The sequence below is a fragment of the Pongo pygmaeus genome, chromosome 21, assembly GCF_028885625.2.
Source record: "Pongo pygmaeus isolate AG05252 chromosome 21, NHGRI_mPonPyg2-v2.0_pri, whole genome shotgun sequence".
Classification (NCBI taxonomy): domain Eukaryota; kingdom Metazoa; phylum Chordata; class Mammalia; order Primates; family Hominidae; genus Pongo; species Pongo pygmaeus.
In genome coordinates, this window is record NC_072394.2 from 46,712,243 (window position 1) to 46,738,636 (window position 26,394).

A 26,394-nucleotide genomic window follows, 5' to 3' on the forward strand; every position below is an offset into this window, starting at 1 on the left:
ACGTAACTTTCCTGTAGAGACCAAGCTCAGGCGTCAGCTCCACTTAGAGTATTTCCTGACCTCCTCAAGTCTACATTCTCCTTTACAGTATCTGTACATACTCGTGTATAATGTGTATAACTGTTTTTCTGCATGCCTATCTTTGTTTTTTGATTTTTCGTTTTGTAGAGATGGGGATCTTGCTAGATTGCCCAGGCTGGTGTTGAACTCCTGGCCTCAAGTGACCCTCCCACTATGGCTTCCCAAAGTGCTGAGATTACAGGCGTGAGCCACGGAGTCCGAGAATTGCTTGAGCCCAGGAGTTTGAGGCCAGCCTGGGCCACATAGTAAGAAGACACCATCTCTACAAAAAAAGAAAAAACGATTAATTAACTAGGCTTGGTGGCATGTGCCTGTAGTTCCAGCTACTCAGGAGGCCGAGATGGGAGGATTGCTTGAGCCCAGGAGTTCAAGGTTGCAGTAAGCTGTGATTGTGCCACTGCACTTCACCCTGAGCAACAGAGCAAGACCTATCTTTAAAAAATTTGGAAAAGGAAACACAAAAGGAATGTAGGCCGGGCACAGTGTCTCACACCTGTAATCCCAGCAATTTGGGAGGCAGAGACAGGCAGATTGCTTGAGCTCAGAAGTTTGAGACCAGTCTGGGCAATATGGAAAAGCCCTGTCTCTACAAATAATAATAATAATAATAATAATAATAATAATAATAATAATAATAATAAAATTAGCCAGGCATGGTGGTGCACACCCATAGTCCCAATTACTAGGGAAGCTGAGGTTGGTGGATCACTTGATCCTGGGAGGTCGAGGCTGCAGAGAGCCGAGATCGTGCCACTACACTCCAGCCTGGGCAACAGAACGAGACCTTCTCTCGAAAAAAAAAAAAAAAAAAAATCCATGGATGGATCATGGGTGGATGGATGGAAGGATGGATGGAAGGATGGATGGGTGGATGGGCAGGTAGATGTATGAATGGCTGGATGGGTAGATGAATGGTTGGGTGGAAGCATGAATGGGTGGATAGGTAGATGGATGGATGGGCAGGCAGGTGGGTGGATGGATGGATGGACGGGTGGGTGGATTGGTGTGTGGATAGATGATGAGTGGATAGTTGGATGGGTGGATGGATGGGTGGGTGGGTGGATGAATACTCCTCATGATCTATTGCTTGAAAATAATTTTCATGGCAAAGTTAAGACTAGACCCTAATTGTGCTAGAGTATATTCCATGGCTGCTTATGTTGGGGCATACCGAACATGCTAACGGTAGTAGTTACATTTTATTGTGTGTTGAGTGTGCACTTATATGGCAGGCTTTGTACTAAGCACTCCCACCAATCCTCTCAATAACCCCTTTATTAGCTCCATCTTTACTACAAGAAAATGGATGCTCAGAAATGTAGAGCAGCTTGCCCAAAGCCACACAGCAAATCACATCCTAGCCCATCTGATTCTGTGCCAATTGCCGGTCACCTTTCCCACCCTCCACCAGGGTTTCTTACCCTCCCAGGCCCCGTCCCACCTCTGCAGGCCCCCAGCTGGCCTCACCTCCATCAGCATAGGTCTCGGTGCCATAGCCGTCTTGCAGGCCATTGTTCCAGGTGCCCTCATACTTGGCACCGCTGCTTGAGCTCTGCCGGATTCCGTAGCGTCCCTTGAAGCCATGTGTCCACTCGCCCTTGTAGAGCCAGCGCCCCTTGGTCTCTATGCCCAGCCCATGCCGTTTGCCCTGGCTCCAGTATCCCTCAAAGGTGTTTCCGCTGGGCCAGGTATAGACACCTGCCACCTCAAAGCCAAAGTTCCAGGAGCCAGAGTATTCGCCCTGGCCCTTGGGGCCTGTGCACAGTCCGTGCCCATGGGCCTTTCCCCCCTCCCAGCCCCCGCAGTACGCCCCACCATCATCAAAGTCGAAGCGGCCCCCGCTCATCTCATCATAGCCCCTGACAACCTCCCCGTCCTCCAGCGTGGGTGCAGAGGGCGTGGGTGATGCCTGCAACACTCCTCCAGTGCCCTCGGAGGCAGGCCCCCAGACTCACCACTGCACCCCAGGAGGGAGGAAGCAGGATGCCAGCAGAGGCTGAAAGTGCCCCGGCGCCAAGTCAGCACCGGGTCGGCTAGTCAGTGCCATGCCCGGGAGCCCGGACTCCACCATCCAGAGCAAGGCTGCCTGCTGGAAAGAAAGCAGGAAGGAAAGTTTCAAAGTCCCCACAAAGCGTCCCAAGTCTGCCTTCCAAGAAGTCCAAGGGAAAACGGTGTGATCTCTTTAAGAAGCCCAGTGAAAGGGTGGGGTGGAGGGGTCCCCAGCCTTTTCAAAGAGGGGAAATTCCCCTCGGTGACGGCCCCCGCCGGAGGCTGAATTCCCGCAGCCCGCTGGCCCCCTTCTCCACCCCAGTGGGTGTGCGGGGCTGTCGGTCTCCCCGCCGCTGCCCCGCCCCCTTCTCCAATCCTGCCCTCCTTCTGGGACGGAAAGGTCAGTGTTGCCCTAACAAGGCCATTGGATCTCAGAAGCTGCTCCCAAAATAACCCCCAGCCAGCCCAGCCTTCTTCAAAGCGGGAAGGAGGGGTATTTCAAATCGCGCCCGTGCTGCAGCCCCGGGCAGTGGCTGGAGGGATGAGGAAGGAGGCTGAGAACAGAGTGCAGGCAGCCCAGGGAACCTGGTGTCTTTTCCTCCCGGGAATGACAGCTCCGTTCCATTCTCAGAGTCCCCTGAGTCTGCGGGCAGGGAGGGCGCCGGGGAATCGGGGAAGGGAGGGGAGAGGGAGACCAGCAGAACACCCAGTCCTGGAACACTGAAAATCCCCCAGAGCGAGGAGGTTGGCAGATCTCAGCCCCATCACCACTCACATGCCCTAAGGGGACCTGGGGTTACAGCACCACTGCCAGCCCCATCAAGGAATCCGGTGACCTAAAGAGAAAGGAATGGAGACAGTTTCACATGTGCTTCCGAAAGCAGAGGAGGGAAGTCAGAAAGAGAGGGGAGGCTATGGAAACAGTCTGGAAGATACACAGAATCTCAGTCCAGTGCTCACGCACCACCCTGAGATCCCTCCACCCCTGGAAGCCTGGGAGAACTTGGTGCAAGAAGCAACCATCTATTCCCTTTCTCTCTCCCCTGAAGGGCAAAGAGAAGGGAGAGGAGCCTGCCCTCCTCTCTGCCTGAGACACAGACTGGGCGTCCCGCTGGGCTTCCTCTCCCCACCCCTTGATGCCTCGGCGCCCTCCCTGCCCCCTGCCGCAGACCCAGCAGACCCTGAGGGTCAAAGGAGTCCCCTTCCTGTCAACGCAGGGTTGTGTTGTAATGAGGTCCTCTCAGAAATTCTCAAGGGTCATGATTTTTTAAAATTTCCCTTTCCGAGCTGTCTTTTGCTCTAGTGTCCTAGGAGCCTGTGAGGCCAGACTTCAGAAAGCTCTTGGGGCAGGGCCAGGAGAGAAGGGCCTGGGTGGATTCCCAGCCACTCAGGTTCCCACCAAACTCCAGTAAAAAGAACAAATAAATCTCCATGGCAAGAAGCTGTGGCCAGAGCTAATGATTGTAAATCCCAGCTAAGCCCAAGGTTAGTGGGAGTATAGAGAAATTCTGGGAAAGGTAAGAGCCACCAAGACTAGGAAGATCTGTGTGTGTCTGTGCGTGTGTGTGAACGTGTGTGTGAGTGTGTGTCTGTGAGAGTGTATGTGAGTGTGTGTGGTAAGAGTGTGTGTGTTTGTGTGTGTGTGTGTGGTGAGTGTGTGTGTTTCTATGTGAGTGTGTGTGTGTGTGTGAAGACAGGGACAGAAGAGAAAGAGAGAACTAAGCACAGAAGGTACTACAGAACATTAGACAATTATCTGACTTTAAACTTATCTGACATATTTCCAAACCCCATGAGAACTTAGGCCACGTGAAGTCACTGCGGAAGTCTTGTTCCTGTTTGGGGAGTGGGTAAAAAGTACTCCCTGCTTTCCTTCCAGTGGGTTACCTGTTCTTAGGACTTGGTTCCATCCTTGGTCACAGCCGCTGACCTTAAAGAGCCCCTTCTATTTCTGCGTTTCACCACCAGGTAGAGGCACCCAGCCTCTTGGGCTCACTGTCACCGTCTGTTTGCCAAGCTGACAGGGAGCACGTAGTGGATAAAAAATGTGTCCTCTGGGTAGTTAGGTGTGAGCCCTGGCCAGGTTGACTGACAGCCTGCTTGCACAATTCACTTCTAAGAACACCTCAGGGCTACTCCCAGGGAGTTCTGCTTTCGCCACTTCTCACTAGGTCTTCGGAGAATCACAAACTTCTTTCTAGCTCTGCTGTCAAGGGAAGAGCATCTCAAACTGGAAGCTAGGGGAGCTTGAGCTGCAGATTCAATACTGTAATCATATGCTTAGGCCAGGCAGCCATTGCTACATCTTAGCAGGGTGTTCTACCTATGTGAATTTAACCACTGTTCATCCATAGCAGCTCCCTAGGGTAGCTGTCTACCCAGAGTTACTACACATAAGAATCACCTATAGAACTTAAAAACATAAAGAGATCCGAGAGCCCCACCTGAGACCTACAGAATTAGATTGTTCTGGGAGAAGACTTGGGCAGTCGAATTCTTTTAAAAGCTCCTCAGATGAATCTGATTTTCATCTCTGGTTAAAAACACTGTAAGTGCCTGTTATAGTGGCTCACACCTGTAATCCCAGCACTTTGGGAGGCCAAGGCTGGGGGACTGCTTGAGCCCAGGGGTTTTGAGACCAGCCTGGACAACAAAGTGAGACCCCGCCTCTACAATTAAAAAAAATTTTTTTTAATTAGCCAGGTGTGGTGATACACACCTTTGGTCCCAGCTACATGGGAAGCTGAGGGAGGAGGATCGCTGAGTCAAGGAGTTGGAGGCTGCAATGAGCTATATTTGTGCCACTGTACTCCAGCCTGGCAACCCTATTTCAAAAAATAAATAAATAGATAGAAAACAACAACAACAAAACCATGGTAAAATTTCAAATTAAGAAACTATTTAATAACATAAAAATTCATGAATTCATTTACCGCAGGATGAGTAGTTTTGGGGTTAGATACATCTTCAAATCCCAGTCCTGCCCCTCACAAGCTGTGTGACCTTGGGCCAATTGTTAATTTCTCTAAACTGCAAATTCTTCATCTGTAAAAGTCCCTACCTCAGAGGATTATTGGTATCAAGAATAACAGTATCTACCTGATATGACTGGGTGAGGATTACAGAGTTAATACTGTAAAAAGCTCAGAACACATTACACATATAATCAGTGTTAGCTCTTATGAGTATTACTCTTACACACTAAATTACTTTTCAGGCTTAATAAAATAGTCGTCAAAGAGGGAAGAGAGAACCCCTCCTAAATATTAAATATCTTGACATCGAAGCACTCCTTATTCTCATGTTTTAAACTGCAAAACGAAGTTACCGGTAAAGGGATACTTTGACTTTGTAAAAGTTTAAATAAGATTCTTTGCCAAATTTGGTACTGGCCTTACCTGCCCAGAGCTTTCTGACAAGCTACCATTTGCCCCACCTTTTAAACCAGTGCATTTCAGGGAAAGGGAGACCTCTTGTGGCGTTATGTGCATTACAACGGACTTTCCTGAGAAAAACCAAGTTCTTCAAATCCAATGGAATTTACTAAACTTGAAATATTAGCCGGGCATGGTGGTGCATGCCTGTAGTCCCAGCTACTCAGAAGGCTGAGGCAGGAGGATCGCTTGAGCCTGGGAGGTCGAGGCTGCAGGGAGCCATGATCACACCACTGCACTCCAGCCTGAGTGATGGAGCACGATCCTCTCGCAAAAAATAAATAAATAAATAAATAAATAAATAAATAAGCCGGGCACAGTGGCTCACGCCTGTAATCCTAGCACTTTGAGAGGCCAAGGTAGGCGGATTATCTGAGGTCAGGGGTTCGAGACCAGCCTGGCCAACATAGCGAAACCCCGTCTCTACTAAAAATACAAAAATTAGACGGGCGTGGTGGCACCTGCCTGTAATCCCAGCTATTGGGGGTACTGAGGCAGGAGAATCACTTGAACCCAGGAGGCAGGGGTTGCAGTGAGCTGAGATTGTGCCACTGCACTCCAGCCTGGGCGAGAGTGAGACTCCATCTCAAAAATAAATAAAAATAAAAAATAAAATAAACTTGAAATAATTATAAACTGGTTTTAAAGGTAGCTAGCCTATTTCCTCTCTTCATCTCAGATCTCTTCCCACTCCCTGGTTCTGTTCCCTGGTCACTTTCTCCCTCTATTTCCTGCTCAACTTCTCAAGCTTGACTGCTTCTCTGGGAGCCTCAAAGGGAGAGAACTGGAAATCCGGAACAAGAAGGACTGCACCCAGAAATCCACTGGAGTTCTTCTTAGCCATGGAAGGCTCAGCAGAGCGAGCCTCACCGTCCAGGAAGCCTTTCCAGGCAGGTGTCCTGGCTGGGCTGGTGCCCTTCCCACATGCTGGCTCCTCCCCCAAACTATGAGTTGTTTAAAGCAAGGATTTTCTTCTTTCCAAAAAATAGCGAATAGTGCTGCAGTGAACATAGGTGTGCATGTATCTTTATAATAGAATGATTTATATTCCCAAAGGAATATAAATATATATTCCTTGGGCACTGCGAAGTGCCCAAGCCACCAAACCCATTCCCAAAGGAATATAAATCAGTAATGAGACTGCTGGGTCAAATGGTATTTCTGGTTCTAGGTCTTTGAGGAACCGCCATAATGTCTTCCATAAGGGTTAAACTAACTTACATTCCCACCAAAAGTATAAAAGCATCCCTATTTCTCCACAGCCTTACCAGCATCTTTTGTTTCTTGACTTTTTAATAATTGCCATTCTGACTGGCATGGGGTGGTTTCTCATTCTGGTTTTGATTTGCATTTCTCTAATGATCAGTGAATCAACCCAAATGTCCATCAATGATAGACTGGGTAAAGAAAATGTGGTACATATATACCATGGAATACTACGCAGCCATAAAAAGGAATGAGATCATGTCCTTTGCAGGGGCACGGATGGAGCTGGAAGCCATTATTCTCAGCAAACTAACACAGGAACAGAAAACCGAACACGTTCTCACTTATAAGTGGGAGCTGAACAATGGAAACACATGGACACAGACAGGGGAACAATGGGGCCTGTGGGTAGGGTGGGGGAGCAGGAAGAGAGAGAGCACCAGGATAAATCGCTAATGCATATGGGGCTTAACAGGCTTAATACCTAGGTGATGGGTTGGTAGGTGCAGCAAACCACCACGGCACATGCTTACCTATGTAACAAACCTGCATGCCCTGAACATGTACCTCAGAACTTAAATTATTAAAAAACCTGAGCACCTGCTGTACAGTAGATATTGCAGCTCATCTGTGTCTACCCAGTGCCTGCACATAGTGGGTGCTCCTGGTCTTCCCAGCATCTAGCAGCTGATGACCCCCTTCTGAAATCCTTTTTCAATTGACTTCTAGAATCTCTCTCGGTTCTGCTCCTACCTTACTGGTTCCTCCTCATCCCCCTGAGTTCTGTACCCTGGGAATGTCCCAAACCTTCGTTCTCTGGCTTCTTTATCTACATTCATTTCTGAGGAGGTCTCTAGTCACATGGCTTTGCATAACCTCCCTCTACCGATGACTTCGAAGTCTGCATCCCCAGGCTGCACCACTTTCCTGATCTTCAGTCAGACATCCAGCCACCTACTCAACATTTCTAAATATTTCACGAGCATCTCAGATTTGACAAGAACAAATGAAACTCTCAGTTTCCACTTGCAAATTTGTCCCTCCAGCCGACTCCAAACTTACTAAAACCTTTGGAGTCAACCTTAATTCCTGTCTTTCTCTCACACCTTAAATCCAGTCCATCGGCAAATCCCTGAAGGGATTTAGATTAAAATAATTCCAGAACAGGCTGGGCACGGTGGCTCACACCTGTAATCCCAACACTCTGGGAGGCAGAGGCAGGTGGATCATGAGGTCGGGAGTTCAAGACCAGCCTGGCCAACATGGTGAAACCGCATCTCTACTAAAAATACAAAAATTAGCCAGTCATGGTGGCATGCGCCTGTAGTCCCAGTTACTCGGGAGGCTGAGGCAGAATTGCTTGAACCGGGAGGTGGAGACTGCAGTGAGCTGAGATCGCGCCACTGCACTCCAGCCTGAGCAACAGAGCGAGACTCTGTCTAAAAAAAAAACAAAAAACAAAAACAAAAAAAACCTTCCAGAACACATATTATCTCCTGCACTGCCAAGTGCCCAAGCCACCAAACCCATTGCCTGACTCACTGAAGTAGCCTCCTAACTGTCCTCCTTGCCTTCCCTTAGGCTGCACATAGTAGCCACTGCTCTTTCAAAAGGTTAAGTCTCAGCTGGGCATGGTGGCTCATGCCTGTAATCTCAGCACTTTTGGAGGGCAAGGTGGGCAGACTGCCTGAGGTCAGGAGTTTGAGACCAGACTGGCCAAAATGGCAAAACTCTGTCCCTACTAAACATACAAAAAAATTAGCCAGACATGGTGGTGCACACCTGTGATCCCAGCTACCTGGGAGGCTGAGAGACAAGAATTGCTTGAACCCGGGAGGTGGAGGTTGCAGAGCTGAGGTCGTGCCACTGCACTCCAGCCTGGGTGACACAGCAAGACTCTGTCTCAAAAAAAAAAAAAAAGTTAAGTCTGGTCATGTCTCTCTCCTCTGCTTCCCCAAATGACTCCCTATCTCTCACAGTAAGAGCCAAAGAGCCAACACCTTTAAAATAGCCTACCAGGCCCTCCATGATCTGGCCCTACTCATCTGTCTCTGACCCCACCTGCTCAAGCTGCATTGACATCCTTGTGGTTCCTTCTGCCAAGAATGCCCCTCCCTCAGATGCCCCCGTGGCTCACTCTCTTACTTCCTTCAGGTCTCTGCTCAAATGTTACCTTATCACAGCATCTTCTCTGCACACCCCAAATAGCAACCCTATCCCTAGCCCACCCCTTCCTATCTCCTAATTCTTTTTCTCTCCATACAACTTATATGTTCGTCACCTTTCTCTACTGAGGACAAGGATATTGTTCTGCTTACTGTTCAATTCCCAGAATCTAGTACAGTGTCCCTGGTGTGTTGTAAGCACTTGATACTTATTGAATGAATGAATGAATGAATGAATGAACGTTCAATGAAAACTTGTTAAATAAAGGCATGTGGAAATCAGGATGTTACTTTTGTGGAACATCAGAGTGAGACTTAATCCCTCAATCCACAAACCAAATCCATTTTCCTAGATATATCAGAGCAAGGAGATCAGTTTGGTACGTCACATTCACAAAAGAAAGTCAAATGTCCCAATGAGGGACCCTAATGTTAAAGTTGGGCCAATTAGGTCTGAGCAGAGTAATTTTTAACTTCAAGATTCATGTTTTGAGGAAGATTTTGCTGAGATGTAGATAACTTACAACTTATTCCCACAAATCTGGAATGCCTAAACTTTTATGCAAGTTGGATTTTGAGTTACTAGGTCGTTGGAACTTTGCCCTTTTCAATCCTTACACCCTCCTAACACCTTCGTATGAAAAGAATACGTATCATCATTCTCTGGTGACTGCTGCACTAATATACAGCACTAAGTAAATAACCAGACCGCTGGCTTGAAAAACAAACTAAAAGGGATTTAAAGGCTTAAGAACTCATCTTAATTCAAAGAACATGTTAAGCCCATGTTAAGCCCACTTAACATGAACTTGAATAGCTCACTACTTAATTAGAATAGCTCCACTCCTCTACAGCTTTTATTTTTGAGATGGAGTCTCGCTCTGTTGCCCAGGCTGGAGTGCAGTGGTGCAATCTTGGCTCATTGCAAGCTCCACCTCCCGGGTTCACACCATTCTCCTGCCTCAGCCTCTGAGCAGCTGCGACTACAGGTGCCCGCCACCACACCCCGGCTAATTTTTTTTGTATTTTTAGTAGAGACGGGGTTTCACCATGTTAGCCAGGATGGTCTCGATCTCCTGACCTTGCGTTCCGCCCGCCTCGGCCTCCCAAAGTGCTGGGATTACAGGCGTGAGCCACTGTGCCCGGCCCAGTTTTAATTTTTTTAAAGGTGAGCCAAAACACAAGTTGTGGAGGTGAAAGCGGGGTGGTACCTTTACAACCAGCAGCTTAAATTTTGGTCTGGGAATCCCTGGGTGTCCCTGAGGCCCTTTTAGGAAATCTGAGGTCAAAATTATTTTCATGGTACTAAAACATTACAGGTTGAGGGTCCCTAATCTGAAATGCTTCAAAACCTAGAACTTTTTGAGCACTGACATGAGGAGCAAAGGACATACTCATTGGAGCAGTTTGGCTTTTAGGATTACGGAAGCTGAACTGATAAGCATGTAATGCAAATCTTTCAAAATCTAAAAAAAATCTGAGATCCGAAACACTTCTGGTCCCAAGCATTTCATATAAGGAATATTCAACCTGTAGTTGCCTTTTTCACATTCATTCTCCCAAGTGTACAAAAGTTTGCCAGAGACCACACAATATGCGATATCCCAGAGACTGAATGCAGAAACATATGAGAATCTGTCTTCTAATTAAGCCAAACATTAAAAAAGATTTGCAAAAAGGTAGAACAATGCCACTCTTCTACTATTTTTTGTTTTGGAAAAGCTATTTTTCATTCAAAAATTTTGTTAGCTTGTAATGAGTTTTTAAATAAATATTTTTAAAATACCTTAGTTTTAATTTCTAACATGGTAAATATTTATATCCTTTTGGAGATAACAAAACCTTTTGGGTCCTGAATTTGTCAGTGTAAAGGAAGTGCTTACAAAAAGTTTGAGAATTTCTGCCTTAGATATACTAGTGTACCTTCTGTCACCATTATTAGGAAATATCTGTCACAGCTTCTAGAGCTGTGATAAGGTATTTTGCTCCCTTGCTTTAACCACAGCCTTCAGATGTCACTAAATCCACACCAAACCAATGACCAGCAGAGGACTCCCACTACTTAAGCTTAGGGTTTTTCTAGTAAACACCCTTCCCCTCTCCCCCAAGTACAAATCACCTATTTGTTGAAGCCCACATCCCACTATCATGAATCAACCACAACCAGCGCGATGTTTTAGTAAATAGTATAAATGTATTTTGTAATTTAAACAAAAGCTTCTGTTAACATTATTGCTAACATGGCTAGACACTGTCACTAAATTTGGTGGCTCTGCTTAGGATGGTCTGAACACATGCAACATTCTTTTTGGAGCCACCTGAAAAACAAGGATTCATCATCCAGCTGAAACTGAAGACAGATTTTTACCAAACTGGAGGGAATTTTGAAATGGTTGACCAAATCTGTGGGATACAGAATGTACAAAATTCTCTTTAAGGGTTGCTGGGGTGACAGGGCAACTCAAAGAGGTAACCATCTGTAACATCTGAAACTGAGGTATGAGACCTGTATTACAACTGATAACAACAACAAAAAAAGCCATATATTTAAAATGCTGGAGATGGTGAAGACACACACTTGTTTCAAATATTACACCCCCTCCCTCCAACTGAAGCAGCCCATTCCAAGCTGCTTACTTGAAACTGCATGTAACATGTCTCAGGATGAATAGCACCAGCAGGGGCTTATCTAGTGATGGTTAATAACTCTCTCAAACAATAGAGGGCAGGCCAGCTAGTTTATTCAAAATGAATCTAAACCTTAGATCTCTGGCTTAACAATAACAAGAGAAACCTTTATAGACACAATATATCTTGCATTAAATCAGAGACGGTTTAAATCAGTCTTGTAACTTCTAATATTCTGGGCTGGCAACTACAGCATGACAAATGTTTAGTGCAGTTACAAAATCACATTTTACTTTCCTTGGCTACCAAACCTTAAACAAATCTGAAAAATGCAGTTTTACAAAGGCTTTTACCATATACCCACTGCTGCCAGTCTCAAGTAATTATGGTTTCTTCATTCCCCAGGAACATTTCTAAATAAGGGGGATTTTTCTTTGATCTGCTCGCCTTGAAGTGTATGTAAGAACTCAGAGAGTAAGTTTAAAGAATGAAGATTAACTGAGATGCCAAGAAAAGTTTTTATTGCAAGCACAGTGAGCAGAAAGAGATGTCTTCTCACACAAAGTGGCCACAAGGTCTGCCATTAACTAAATCTCTTTGACAAGCCTTCATTGGTTTAAAGCATATGAATTAGCTTCTTGCTATCAGGTGTACATCATTTCTGCCATGTGAGACATTTTCTTGGGAATATACAAGTAATACTCCATGTAGCCTGATAGGTCCTCAATGGTCACATCATCCACAAAGACTCGAGCTTGCTCAGAACAGGATCGGGGAGAGCCAGACAGAGTTCTGGCGTGCAGCGACTGAGAGTAGTCCTCAAGTGTGGATCTTCGTTCTGGAGCCAAGGGAGGGACACTCTGCAGGCCTGAAAACGAATACACTTCCATATCATGCCATCTCTTACACTGGCATTCCTTGCCTATGCATGTGCATGGCGTGCCCTGGTTTAGCTTGGAAACTGATTGAAAGTCAGAGAGATCACTGGCTTTGAGACTTGCTTGGGAGACTTGGGTGGCGTCAGAGGAGTCTTCCTTCTTACTCTCTGATGGGAGCCTTGGAACAGAAGTTCTCAAAGGCTCAACGACTGCCCCTGTGTGATTAGCATCGAGAGAAGCAGAGCTTTCTCCTGCACTGAACTCTTTAGGGGATGAAATTCCCAGCCCACTGCTGCCATCAGGTGAATCAGTCTGGCTTTTGTGCTTGAGTTGACTGCTGGAAGAAGATGCTATCGTACTGCAATGTATAAACTTCGGAGGATGAAGGACAGGAGACTTAGAACGTCGACGACGCTGAGTTCTCACCACTCCTCGTGAAGACTTCCTTGTAGACCTAAAGAGGAAAAAAAATATACAAGAAGATATTGGGATATGGAGCTGTCCTAAACAGATTCTTTATGACAGTAGGAAATTTACCTTCCCTCAGATTTATGAGTCTAAGCTCATAAATTTCCTGCAAGAGATGTACCTGCCTCCATTTTCATGCTGCCTAAGTCTTTGTGTCTCAAAAACTTCAACATCATCTTATTAGCAAGCTATAGAACCAGGTGAGATAATGGTATTTTTTAACTGAATCACCTGAGCCAAACATTTGGGACAGAACACCTGCCCTGTTCCAACTCTAAGCTTGGGAGCCTTTGACCAGTGGGTCTGAGGGAAGCACCTCAAACAGACAACTGAAACCGATCCTGTAAAGCCTAAATATTGTGCCCTAAACCTGAATATAGCAGCTTCAGAACCACTGTGAGGCTAACGTTACAAATGACCATTATGCCATTACTATTAAATAGATTTCTGATTCATTTCTATCATTGGTAACAGCCAATCAATCAAAACCAAAAAACTAACAATATTTACAACCCCTGAGGTTTTCAGATACTGGGAATTACTGGACACACTATGTAAGATAACTATTTATAAAATATTTAAATAGCCAAGCGCAGTGGCTCATGCCTGTAATCCCAGCACTTTGGGAGGCCGAGGCAGGTGGATCACAAGCTCAGAAGATTGAGACCATCCTGACTAATGCGGTGAAACCCTGTCTCTACTAAAAATATAAAAATTAGCCGGGCGTGGTGGTGGGCGCCTGTAGTCCCAGATACTTGCGAGGCTGAGGCAGGAGAATGGCGTGAACCTGGGAGGCGGAGCTTGCAGTGAGCCGAGATCACGCCACTGTACTCCAGCCTGGGCAACAGAGCGAGACTCTGTCTCAAAAAAATAAATAAATAAATAAATTAAATAAAAAAATTAAATAAAGAACTGAATGAAAAGAAAAGATACTCAAAACTGCTAAGTGAATTAGAGACAAGAACCAAACAAGACACTAAAAAGCTAAACAGAACACAGTAGTCCCATCTTATCCACGGTTTCGCTTTCTACAGTTTCAGTTACCTGCAGTCAACCATGGTCTGAAAATATTAAATAAAAAATTCCAGAAATAAACAATTCGTAAGTTTTACATTGCGCCCCACTGTGAGTGGCACGACGAAATCTTGCACCATCCTGCTCCATCCCACCTGGGATGTGAATCATCCCTTTGTCCAGGGTATCCACACTGTATATGCCACCTACCCATTAGTCATTTAGTAGCCACCTTGGTTATTAGATCAACCATCATGGTACTGCAGTGCTTGTGTTCAAGTAACTCTTATTTTACTTAACAATGGCCCCACAGTGCAACAGTAGTGATGCTAGCAGTTTGGGTATACCAGGCAAAGCCACGAAGTGCTTCTGCTGTGGTTAGAATGCGTCACCCAAAAGTTCATGTGTTGTAAACTTGGTCCTGAATGCATCAGTGCTGAGACTTTTGGGGGTGATTGGGTCACAAGGATTCTGCCTTCAAGAATGCATTAATCCATCCACAGATTAATGAATTAAAGGGTTATTGAGGGAGAGGGATAGTTATCACAAGAATGGCTCTGTTATAAAAGCTGGTTTGGCTACTTCTCACGAGCCCCCTTGCCACATGATATCCTTCCCCATGTTATGATGCAGCAATGATACACTCACTAGATGCTGGTGCCATGCTCTTACACTTCCCAGCCTCCAGAAATGTAAGAAATAAGTCTCTTTAAAAATTACCCAGTCTCAGGTATTGAGTTATAGCAATAGAAAATGAACTAAGACAGCTTTCTTTAAGTGAAAAGGTGAAAGTTCTTGACTTAATAAGGAAAGGAAAAAAATAAATCATATACTGAGGTTGCTAAGATCTACGGTAAGAACGAATCTATCTGAAAAATTATGAAGAAGGAAAAACAAATTTGTGATAGACTTGCTGTTGCACTTCAAATGTGAAAGTTACAGCCACAGTGCATGTAAGTCCTTAGTTAAGATGGAAAAGGCATTAAATGTGTGGGTGGAAGACACGAACAAAAACATGCTCTGACTGATGGCAAATGGGTTTCATATTGTCTGCAGTTTCAGGTGTCCACTGGGGTTCTTGGAACATATTCCCTATGGATAAGAGGGGACTTGTACACACAGCTAAAGAAGGAATGACTGACTGGAAAATAAATTTGAATTATTTGTAACAGGGGCCAGCAAATTACAGCCTGTGGGTCAAATCTGGCTCCCTGCCTGTTTTTGTACAGCTTGTGGACACTGCTCCAGTGGGCTAGCACTGTGGGCCACAGACCAGGCTAGGGGATCCCCCCCTGTCCCTATTCTCCCTGCCCACCTTCCTGGCCAGTAGACACGCTGCGCCACTGTCCAGCCCCACACTGGCTAACATCTACATGTTGGGTCTCTACGGTTGGCAACTGCTGATCACTGAGAGGCAGAATCTCAGTTCAAGACTCCAACCAATGCTGGGATCTCTGGAGGAGAAAAGAGCATGCTGGGATCTGAGCCTCACTGGGACAGAGAGTAGAACTGACCCTGGCACTACCTGCTACCCACCCATTCCACAAGGTTCTCCTTTCAGGCTAGTCACTACCCTGCGACTGTCTCAGCAACTGAAGACAAAATGTGTCCACCAGCCAGGACGGCCAACCCCAGGCAAACAGGGTAGAGTAGGAATTTTCTCTCTTATTTAAGCACTTATTAATATCCTTGGATTTTTGCTTCTTGGCCTCCAATGGCTAAAAAATTTACCATACGGTGCTTTACAAAAAAAGTTTGCCAACCCCTGACCTAAAAGGCAGTACAGAGACAAGGATTTGGAAAAAATGTAAAAGTTAAGAGAGATGACAGAGTAAGTCTGGAATTTCTGAAGAAATGAATACAGAGAACAGACGACAAGTGATTTTTATAGACATAATGACCGAGAAATTTTCTGAATTGATAAGAGAATCTATGAACACAGGAAATACACTGGAGCAGGATAAAAAGAAATCCACATAAGAGACACTCTGTAGCAAAACTATAGAATAGCAAAGACAACAGGAAGATCTTAAAAGCAGCCAGAGACTAGAAAGGTTATTTCCAAATTAATAACAATTGGATTGAAGGTATGCTTTTCAATATCAATGTAATGAAACCAGAAGACAATGAACTGTACCTAATTTAAGTGCTAAGAGAAAATAACTGTCAATCTAGAAATATAATGTCGACTATATCAACTCTATCTTTCAAAAACAAGGAAGAAATAAAGACATTTTCAGATAAATGAAAGCACAGTTGGTCTTCTGTATCCATGGATTCTACACCTGTGGATTCAACCAGCAGCAGACTGAAAATATCCCTTCCACCAAGTTCCAAAAAGCAAACCTTGAATTTGCTGTGCTCTAAGCACTATGCTGAGTCTGTGTGAGTGAAGTGCTGTGTAAGCATTGTGGTAGGTATTATAAGTACTCTAGAGATGGTTTAAAGTATACAGGAGAATGAGCATAGGTTGTATGCAAATACTATACCATTCTGTCTAACAGACATAAGCATCCTCAGATTTTGGTATTGAGAGGGGCGTGTGAGAGGGGAGGACCTGGAATTGATCCCCCATGGATACAGATGATTGTTATTTACCAATAGGACATGATGTTATTTAACATCGGGGGCCCTTTCAAATGTATTTATATGGAGTTATACAATGCAGAGGTCCTATTTACTAATAATAAACCTTCACTAAAGAAACTACTTTAGGAAAAAAGTAAGTGATTGTATATGTGAGGTCTGAGGTGAAAGCATGGTGAGGAAAGAAGTTATAAACAAGTAGAAAAATCTAAATAAACACTGTCTGCTTAAATAATAATAACAAAACCTAGTTTGTGAGATTAAGTAACAACTAAAATATTGGGCAACTATATCATGGAAGTCAGGAGATCAGAGGAAAGGGTTTCTAAGGAGAAGGGCTAAAATACCATTAATTTTTGTCTTTGTTAAAAGCATGCATGGTAAAATCAAGGCTAACAACTACTGAAAGAATAGAAACAAAGTGTGCCATTTCCAAACCACTAGAGGAAAAGAACAAACAAAATCCTTGCAAACAATTGTGTTTAAACAATTGGAAAGGAAAGGAGGAGAGGTACGGTGGGAAAAAAATAGAAAAAAGCAGGACAAATAAAGTAAAATGACAGAATCACTTCTGAAGATACCAATAATCAAATAAATGTAAATGCACTAAACTCAGCAGTTAAAAACAAACTGATCACATTGAATAAAACCGAATAAAAAAAACCCTAGTCATATGCTATTTATACGAAACCCAGCTAAAATACAAGAACACAGAACGCTTGAAAGACTAGTAGGCTGGGTGTGGTGGCTCACACCTGTAATCCTAGCACTTTGGGAAGCCGAGGTGGGCGGATCACCTGAGGTCAGGGGTTTGAGACCAGCTTGGCCAACATGATGAAATTCTGTCTCTACTAAAAATACAAAAATTACCCGAGCATGGTGGCGGGCACCTGCATAACCCCAGGTACCTGGGAGGCCAAGGCAGGAGAACTGCTTAAACCAGGGAGGCGGAGGGTGCAGTGAGCTGAGATTGTGACACTGCACTCCAGTCTGTGTGACAGAGCAAGAACAAGACTCCGTCTTAAAAAAAAAAAAAAAAAAAAAAAGAATAGAAAAAGACACACAAGCGAAACACTAACTAGAAGAAAACTTTAAGACAAAAGCCATTATGAGGAATTAAGAATGTCACTACATAATAAAAGTTTCAATTCACCAGGAGGAAAACATTCTAAACCTATGCTATATAAATCCAACAAAATAACCTCAAGATACATAAAGCAAAAACATAGAATTTAAAGGGAAAATAGACAAATTCACTTCCATGGGGTAGATTTCTACATACATCTCTATTATTTGTAGGTCAAGTTGACCAAAAAATTGGAAAAAAAGGTTCCAATAACACATTTAAAAGCCTGACTTAATGGACAGAGAACCCAAGAATAATTAGAGAAGTCCCAATCTTCTCAAACAGACATGGAATATTTGTAAAAATTGACTATGGACCAGGCCAAAAAAAAGTCTCAGCAAATTCAGCAAAAGAAGGAATAGGTCCTTATCTAATCATTGGGTCTTAGGTTCTACATCATAACCTAACTCTTTTCTGGACACTCAGAAAGGAAAATCCAATAATATTTTATAATATTGGAATAAAAATCATTTCAATAAGAAGCTCTTACCCATGCCAACTGTCTTTAGATGCACATGTGGTTTTAGGTTTGGTATCATCTGTTGCTGTTCTGACTGGTGCTCTGACACCTGTGCCTTCTCCAACAGACAGAGATGCTATGGACCTGAAGACAAGAATAAAGTTTACAGCTACAAAAACCTGTAAAATGAGGAGAACATATTGTTCTCACTAACTCAAATACAACTTTTATTAATACATTTTTTTTTCTAGTTTGGGTTTCTCAAAAATTGCTCAGCTTTTAATGTAAATTTTCCTTCAAAACCAAATCTAGAGTATCCCTAAAAGCCCATGGCTGCAAAATCATAAGCCAAAGAATGACTGGTAAGTGTACCCAGCAGCAGGATATAAATAGACTTTCAGGCTGTTTCCCTGGGGCAGATCAGGCCTTATGGCCAGAGAATGCTAATGACACTGACCATTTATCTTATGCGGGCAAACCAGAGTCATGGAACTAAGTTTAGAAGCAAAAACTTTAGGAGACTCCATCTAACTTAACACTGAATACATTTTCAAATATTATGCAACTTTTAGAAAAATATTCTAACTTTTGCAACTAATGAACTTGAAATATTACTGAGTTAAATCCTTGTGGTTTAAAATTATACAGATAATATGGGTTCCCAGTAAAGAACGTGAAAAAATCTAAAAGCAAGAAAAACAGAATCATCCATAACCTCACAACCCAGAGACTACCAACATCGAACACTGGTGGAAATCCTTCCAGACTTTTTCAACACACACACACACACACACACACACACACACACCCTACTATACATGCTATGGTGTTGACAAAAATTCTTGAGAAAGCGACATTAATCTACTAAAATGAAAGGATGTTCAACAAAACATAACTGAAAGTAAAAAATAACTGGGAATAACTAAATAATAGAAAAAAATACTGTATTTCTAAATTATGGCATATCTATACGGTAAAATGTTGGGAAATTATTAGAAATTAAGTGTACAAAGAACTTTTAATGATATGGGGGAATGCTTATAAGCAGAAAGCAGCATGGTTAAACACCTATACATATATTATGATCTCAACTATGTAAAATAAGTATAGGCTATCATGAACCAGTGGTCTAGATGTTAACAGTGGTTATGGGAAACTGTGATTTTTACTTCCGTTTTTATCCTGTCTTGTTTTTGTAAATTTTTCTATAATAAGCATGTATTATGTTACAGTCACATAAATAGGATATTGTTTTATAATAAATATACAGAGATTTGTCCTAATAAGACAAATACCACTAAGGAATCAAAACCTGTTGAACAGGATCATGCTAAATTCCTGGCAAGGCCTGGTTAGTTTATGAGTCAATCCTCAGATATCCCATTTGTAAACTGGCAACAATATAAAACAACTAGAATGTATGATACACTACTACACAAGTCTTATTCTGCTTAGTCATGCTAATGACTCACCCCTTATTTCGTTTTCTCAAATATTCTCCTTCCCTTCTTATAATTTTACTCAAGGCAGAATATATGCTACAAATATATAATTTTTTTTCATTTCAGCTTTTACTTTAGATACAAGTGGTACATACACAGGATTGTTCATGGGCATACTGGACCCAGGTAGTGAGCACAGTACCCTGTAGGTAGGTTTTCCACCCACATTCTGCTCCTGCCCTCCCCACTCCAGTAGTCAGCAGTGTCTATTGTTCCCATGTCCATGTGTGTTCAATGTTTAGCTCCCACTTCTAAGTGAGAACATGCAGCATTTGGTTTTACAAATATCTAATTTTTGACCATATATTTTGAAAAATTTTAAAATAATGTTCCAAGTAATTTTTAGGGATACCAAAATGGCTTAATTTTACTTTTTTTTTTTTTTATTTGAGACAGGGTCTTGCTCTGTTGCGAAGGCTGGAGTGCAGTGGCATGATCTCAGCTCACTCCAACGTCCAGCTCCCGGGCTCAAGTGATCCTCCCACCTCAGCCTACAGAGCAGCTGGGACTACAGGCACGCACCACCACGCCTAGCTAATTCTTTGGTTTTTTGCAGACAGGGTTTCACCATGTTGCCAAGGCTGGTCTCAAACTCCTGAGCTCAAGTGTTGTGCTCACCTCGGCCTCCCAAAGGGCTGGAATTACAAGAGTGAGCCATCATGCCCGGCCTGGCTTTATTTTACATTTCAACTTCTTAAAACATCAGGAAAGAAGTCTGTGTATCAAGAGTTACTTATACAAAATTACACACTAAGAGATTTGTATGTATAATTGTGTGTACACATTCCTAGTATTTTCCTGATTTAAAAAAATTATTCCTATATAAGAAATCACAAAGGATACACTGCAGCCACAATCTGGAACGCTCTGCTTCTCTGCTTTGCTTCTGTTTCCCAAGACAATTTATCAAAGTACTGATATGAACTGGCAAGTTGACCATATTAGAAAACCATCAGGAGGAAAGATATGTTTTTGAAGTATCATGGAAGCAAATATGAGCACCTACAACATCTACTGTGCAAATCTATCAGCATAAATCTTCTCATTTGATAGGCCAAAAATACTACTAGCAATAGGCAGGTGGCTGTAACAACTAACATCTAGTTTTTACTTTGTGCTAGGTACTGCATGCATTTCTTCATATTGTCTTCAAGGTACCACATAAAGGATGGTTAAGAGCAGAGGTTCTGGGCCGGACACAGTGGCTCTCGCCTGTAATCCCAGCACTTTGGGAGGCCAAGGTGGGTGGATCACCAGCTCAGGAGATCAACACCAACCTGGCTAACACAGTGAAACCCCGTCTCTACTAAAAATACAAAAAATCAGCCGGGCGTGGTTGCAGGCGCCTGTAGTCCCAGCTACTCGGGAGGCTGAGGCAGGAGAATGGCATGAACCCAGGAGGCGGAGCTTGCAGTGAGCTGAGATTGCGCCACTGCACTCCAGCCTGGGCGACAGGGCCAGACTCCGTCTCAAAAAAAAAAAAAAAAAAAAAAAGAGAGCAGAGGTTCTGGAGACAGGCTGTCTAGGTTCAAATCCTGGCTCTGCAACTTCCTACCAATGTGACTTTTAGCAAGTAATTTAATTTGTGTGAGTCTCATCTGTAAACTGAAATGACAGTAGTATCCACGTCCTAAGGTGTAGTGAGGATTCAATAACGTGCACAAAGTACTTAACCCAGTGTTGAGGCCACAGGAAGTGAATAATAAACTTTAATGATGACGATTATTACTTGTGGGTGTTCTACTCTGAGCTTCCAGTGTTTAGTTTCCATTCATGAAAAGAAATTCTTATATCCATTAAAAATGTTGATTTATTTTGGCCTGGGAGAAAGAATTGGTGTGAGAAGAGTCTCACACAGAACATTTTGCAAAGGGTGAAACATTAACATTCAGACAGCAGCTGGTATGCAGGTGCTCTAATTAGTTTGGCCAAAGGGACTAAGGTTATTGACCTCAGTGACAGAATCCTACTGAATAGAGGTTTCCATAGTGATAGACTGAGCAATCACAGACCATGAAATCTACAATGTCTTCATAGATTTCCATTGAGCCAACCCACTTTTAGTGAAAAATACTGTGATTCCCTTGAGATGTATGATAAAATCCCTGGTGGGACACCGCTTGATAATCTTCGATTAAAAAGAGGTGGGGGGAAGCCCTCCTCAAAGTGAACAAAAATCAAAACACCCAACCTGGGAGGGCAAATGAACTGCTACTTTTCAAATTTAACCAAAGAGTTTTTTTTTTTTTTTAACTAAAACCATACTGTGCAGAATCTGGAAGAATGTTGCACTATTAGCATTTATATTTTCTTTCAATAATGAGAACTATTAAAAGAGGAAGAGCTTTTTAGGGAAAAGGGACTATTTAAAATGAGTAAACAAATAATTCCAAGTAATATATTACATATTTAATTACCCTGATGCATCCACTCTTAATTTCTTGAAAGCAGTCTGTAGACTCTCCTCCTCTCCATCCTTGGCTTCGGATTTCATTGTGCAAGTTTTTACACTACTTATCGATGTTCCTGTTAACACTAAAAAAGAAAATAAAGTGAGAAAGTAAAAACAGGTGGGATCAAAAGTATACCTGTTACCATTACTGTTAGGAAAAAAGCAAATTTTTATTTCAAAAACGAAGTTTCAGTGTAGATAACTGGAGACTATAGGTTTTATTTCTTAAAGGCAAACAAATGAAATGATACCAAAAATGGATACGTACTATGACAGAATATAAACTATTCACATACTTGATGCCAAAATCCTATTACACAATTTTGGAAACTAGATGATCTAAAGTCTATGTTTCGGTATACATACTTTTTAACAGGGGAATCTCCCCAGTTGGTCTAGAAACCTATGAACAAAATGACATCAGAAATAAAAGGGAATAGCTCAAATTATAGCACTCTGATTCTTTAAAATGACACTATTTGTCTGGCCTAACACTAGTTAAGTATAACTTTCATGACACATGATAGCATTTCTCTAGAGCAGTCCTGACCCAGACAGCTATGTTCACAGAAGACACGTTTTAGAGAACAAGACGTTACCACTGTGAAAGCAGAATTAGAAATGCACTCTACCAGTAAGGTTGATACTTCCATTTGTGTTTTTCTTCATAGCCTGGAATACTGTAATTAATTGTTAAACAAGAAAGAAAATAAATGAACTATATACTTGCAGCCCTCTAAAAAATTCATCGTGCACATGAGTGGAAAAAGAAGAAAAAACAAACAAACTTCTCTTTAGCCTAAAGAAAGGCTGAAAGTAAAGAAAAAAATAGAAATGACTATTGTGTAGACGCACCACTAAATGATCTCTTAACTAGTTTGATTAACCAAAGTCCTCCATATTTTCCACCTGATTTTTATATTTAAACAGAGAAAGGTAGATGAAGAACCAATCAAAGCAACAAGAAACACAACAGAGAAGTCTGTTAATAAACCCTTGAATCTAGTCTCCAAATTATTTTTTCACTCAGGATTATTAGTACCAAATTTTGAATAAAAATTAAGCAAACCAGCATCTATGAACATATCAGAGAGAATCAGAAAGAAAGAAAAAAAAGTACCACAAAAAAATAGAAATAAAGAATATTTGAAGCAAAAGGTTCACTTCACCTCTTTATTTCTAAGCCTTTACCTGCCCCCCCCGCCCCGCCCCCACCCCTCTTGGGCATTCTCAGAGGGAGCAGTGCCTCTCCACCGGCCCTTGGGTCCTCTCTGATTCATATCTGCTCGTTTCTCAAGGTGGCTCCGAAGTTATTGTGAGACCTCTAATATTCCAAAGGTCAAGGTGTCATAATGTTTGATATAATGTAACCATTATATTATTGTAGTACCAGCGCAAAATAAAGAGGCAAGGAATCAGGACTTTTCACTTTACTTATCTGCGGAAGTTAAGGTATTTTAGGCAGAGCTCTCTGGGGAACACTGAAAACAGTCTCAAAAGAATTCAGCTACTAAAAAAAAAAAAAAAAAAAAATCAGCCAGCCTGCACCTCAACTTCTTAGGACAAAAAAAAATTTAAATACATTCTCCACGTATATTTTGCTGGTTAATTTAAGTACATAAACATGAAGAAACATTATCCACACAATCCCATGCTTCACTAGTCTCTAATTCTCAATTTAGGGTAGGATCCCCCAAATACACAATCAATTCCTATATACCTGGAGGGAGAGGTGAGCAATCACTTATTTCAATATTTTCAAAGCTTCACATCATCTAAAAGAGTACTATTGTAGGTTGTAAACAAATTCTTCCTGCTGGTAGAACTAAACTGAAGTTTGACTTACAGTGTTCCTCAATTACCTTATGATCCGTTAGTCAATGTTCAGCCCTTACCGAGTTCATAGATCATCTGAGCCAATCTCCCCAACCCGCAGACCCCCCACAAGTCCTCCTTAGCCCTCTCTGGAAATCAGTCAGCATTTACGTACACATCACATTTAAGTATACACTGCTGAACCCTACAGGCAGAAATTCATTTCTTTCACAAATATTTACAGAATTCCTACTACCACGTGCACGGCACTAGAATGAATGCTAGGGATAGAAGCCTAAACTCCATTTCCGTAAGGACTAGAAGCTCATTCCTGCCCTCCAAGAGCTTACAATGTAACACTCTGCTAAGAGGCTCTGAACCGACATATGTAACTTTTAATTACACCATGCTGACTTAATAGCATGGCAGGTGATCACCCTAGATGTTAATACAAACTTTACATTCCTGTTGACACACTAAAATATCTATCATCTAAAAACCAAAACAGGCCAGAATTAAAATCTGGCTACAGACTAAAACTTCAGGAATGAAGTTCTGTCTAAACGATTTTCAGACTTCCAGCATTTTTTTTACTACTAACTTTTTGTCTCAGTTATTTTAGCCAAGAGCAAAAGTGAGCGTTAGGCATAACCTTAAGAGCTAGAGAAGAGCACGTTTGTAATTATAAAAGGCTCATTATGCTCCTCTGCATCCCCAGATCCCCATTCAAAGAAAGGGTTGTACAAACTCTGGACAACACATATAACTGGCTTGCCCTTCTTCATTAATATTAAATCTGTGGGAGACAGTCTTGGCGTTTTCACTGCAGTGAACTCGTGGAGTTGAACAATCTCCAAAGAGATGAAACTTTAAAAAGCCTATTCGAAGTTACTTTAAGTCAAATCACACCAGGCAATTTAACTTTGCCTCGGATTTTCCACAACCTTACAAAAATTACAAAGTTCTTTTAAGTTCCTCCATCAAAAGGACAAATTCCTGGTTTTTTCTTTCAACGAAATGGATGCGTCACAATCTTATTTACATCTTGCCGTTTTAACCAAGACCTCCTTGAATCGCAAGTCTAGGTCTACATTTCCAGGCCCCTGAGAAGACCTAAGAACGATCAAGAAGGGATTTGCAGGTAAGCGTTGTCATCACAACGTTAAAGATTTCGAAACTCCCAGACCACCAGGAAGCGTAGAGTATGGGGGAAGAAAACCATGCCCAGCAACTCTAAGAGGCAAACTAGACCGGGAGGAAACAATCAGCCCCCAGGACAAAAAGCACATTCACACCTCTCCGTGCAACCCACTCATCCCTTTATACTCGCAGCGCTGCAGCCAAAGCACAAAGTTCCTTCTTTTCACCCAGAGTCTGTGCCTGTCGCGGGTAAACATGAACGGAGGAAAATTCCTAGTCAGAACCCAGAGGGGTAGGACGGGGCTTGGGGAGTCTGGGGACAACGCCGAGCAGGGAGCTGTCCAGGGGCTCTGCCCGCCCGGGGTCTCCAGCTGGAAAGTTGCGCTCCTCGGGAGATTCCTGGCGTCAGAAAGAGAGGCTGGAGTCGGAGCGAGGCACAAGGGATGCGGGAGAAGAAAGGAGTGGGGCCGAAGAGGTAGCCAACGAGAATGGGGCTCCGAGGCGAGAGGGAAAGGACTGGAAGGGGCAAAGGGCGGCCAAGGAGGGCGAAAAGGGGAAGCTGCCGCTGGGCGGGAGACGGCGGAGGAGCGGGACGGGGCGGGGACCGCGGGAGGACGCGAAGGCGGGAAGGGCAGAGAGCGCGGAGCTCGGAGCTCCAGCAGGCACAGGCCGCAGCAGATAAGGGAGCGCGGAGAGGCCCAGGCCCGGCCCAGGCAGGAGGCGTCGGGAGACGACGCGACCCAAGGCGGGCGGGCCCGGGGAAAACCGCCCGCGGCCAGACTGGCTGTGGAAGCCGAGACGCAGTGCTGCGGCCCCTCCCCGTCACGTCAGGGCACTTACCTCCTCGCAGCTGGGGCGCTCCGGTGATGCGGTGCAGTCAGTACAGAGCGTCTCTCCCGAATCTCGGCGCCCGACTGACCCGGATCCAAACCAGCCAAGGGGGCGGCCCGCGCCTCGGGAGTCGCATTGCGCCTGCGCACTCCGGCATGCACCCCGCCCCCTACTCATGCTCCTCCCACCCCAGTGACTCGGCAGCGCGGCAGGCGACGACTGCGCAGGCGCAGGGCGGCGGCCGCGCCTCTCGAACGCCCTGCACCCGCCCCCCTCAGAAGCACGTGCGCCTTACGTCATTTCCTGTTATTCTTTGGTTTGCCTCCTCCCAGTGGCGTGGATTTGCTCCCAACCCGCTTTTGGGGCATGCGTGCTACCTCCTCTCTGTCAGGTGAGTAGGCGTCATTCTTCACAGTCGTCCTCTGCCTCCACCGCCCCGGGATCTCCTTGTGCTTGGTCCTCTACCTGGAGTCACCTATGCAGCGGAATTCCGCGGGGCGGGGACAAGGACAGGGGGTCTTTATGGCAGCCAATACCCGGCTGAGCGCTTGGCCAGAGTTTCTGTGATGCTACAATCTGGACTGCCTGCGACCTCTCCTGGACTCGGACACCAGCCCTC

The 26,394-nt window shown here is 43.8% G+C and overlaps 2 protein-coding genes across 9 annotated transcripts in view; both read right to left on the minus strand.

Annotated features, from left to right (window-relative positions):
* Window positions 1–3,976, minus strand: part of JPH2 (junctophilin 2) — a 75,214-nt gene extending 71,238 nt beyond the window's left edge. The window contains exons 1-2 of one of the 3 annotated variants that reach the window (XM_054468116.2): window positions 3,958–3,976; window positions 1,549–2,170 (exon numbers count right to left, since the gene is read on the minus strand). In XM_054468116.2, the coding sequence (XP_054324091.1) occupies window positions 1,549–1,927 (379 nt within the window). In that variant the 5' untranslated portion in view covers window positions 1,928–2,170; window positions 3,958–3,976. Of the gene's footprint in view, window positions 1–1,548; window positions 2,171–2,655; window positions 2,718–2,845; window positions 2,862–3,957 lie in introns of those variants that run through there. The other 2 variants (XM_054468115.2, XM_063659519.1) reach the window with 2 other exon arrangements.
* A 7,073-nt stretch (window positions 3,977–11,049) lies between these two features.
* OSER1 (oxidative stress responsive serine rich 1) lies at window positions 11,050–25,958 on the minus strand. Of its 6 annotated transcripts, none has more exons than XM_054466825.2 (5): window positions 25,100–25,749; window positions 22,622–22,669; window positions 21,955–22,072; window positions 18,066–18,179; window positions 11,050–12,835 (listed from the first exon to the last, which is right to left on the minus strand). In XM_054466825.2, the coding sequence occupies exons 2-5, from the start codon at window positions 22,656–22,658 to the stop codon at window positions 12,148–12,150; spliced, it is 957 nt and encodes a 318-aa protein (XP_054322800.1). In that variant the 5' UTR covers window positions 22,659–22,669; window positions 25,100–25,749; the 3' UTR covers window positions 11,050–12,147. The 6 variants fall into 6 exon arrangements, with proteins under 6 accessions (XP_054322800.1, XP_063515592.1, XP_054322802.1 ...); XM_063659522.1 differs by having other exon boundaries at window positions 23,710–25,713; XM_054466827.2 differs by lacking the exons at window positions 22,622–22,669; window positions 25,100–25,749 and adding an exon at window positions 25,785–25,958.
* Between the last annotated feature and the right edge of the window lie 436 nt (window positions 25,959–26,394).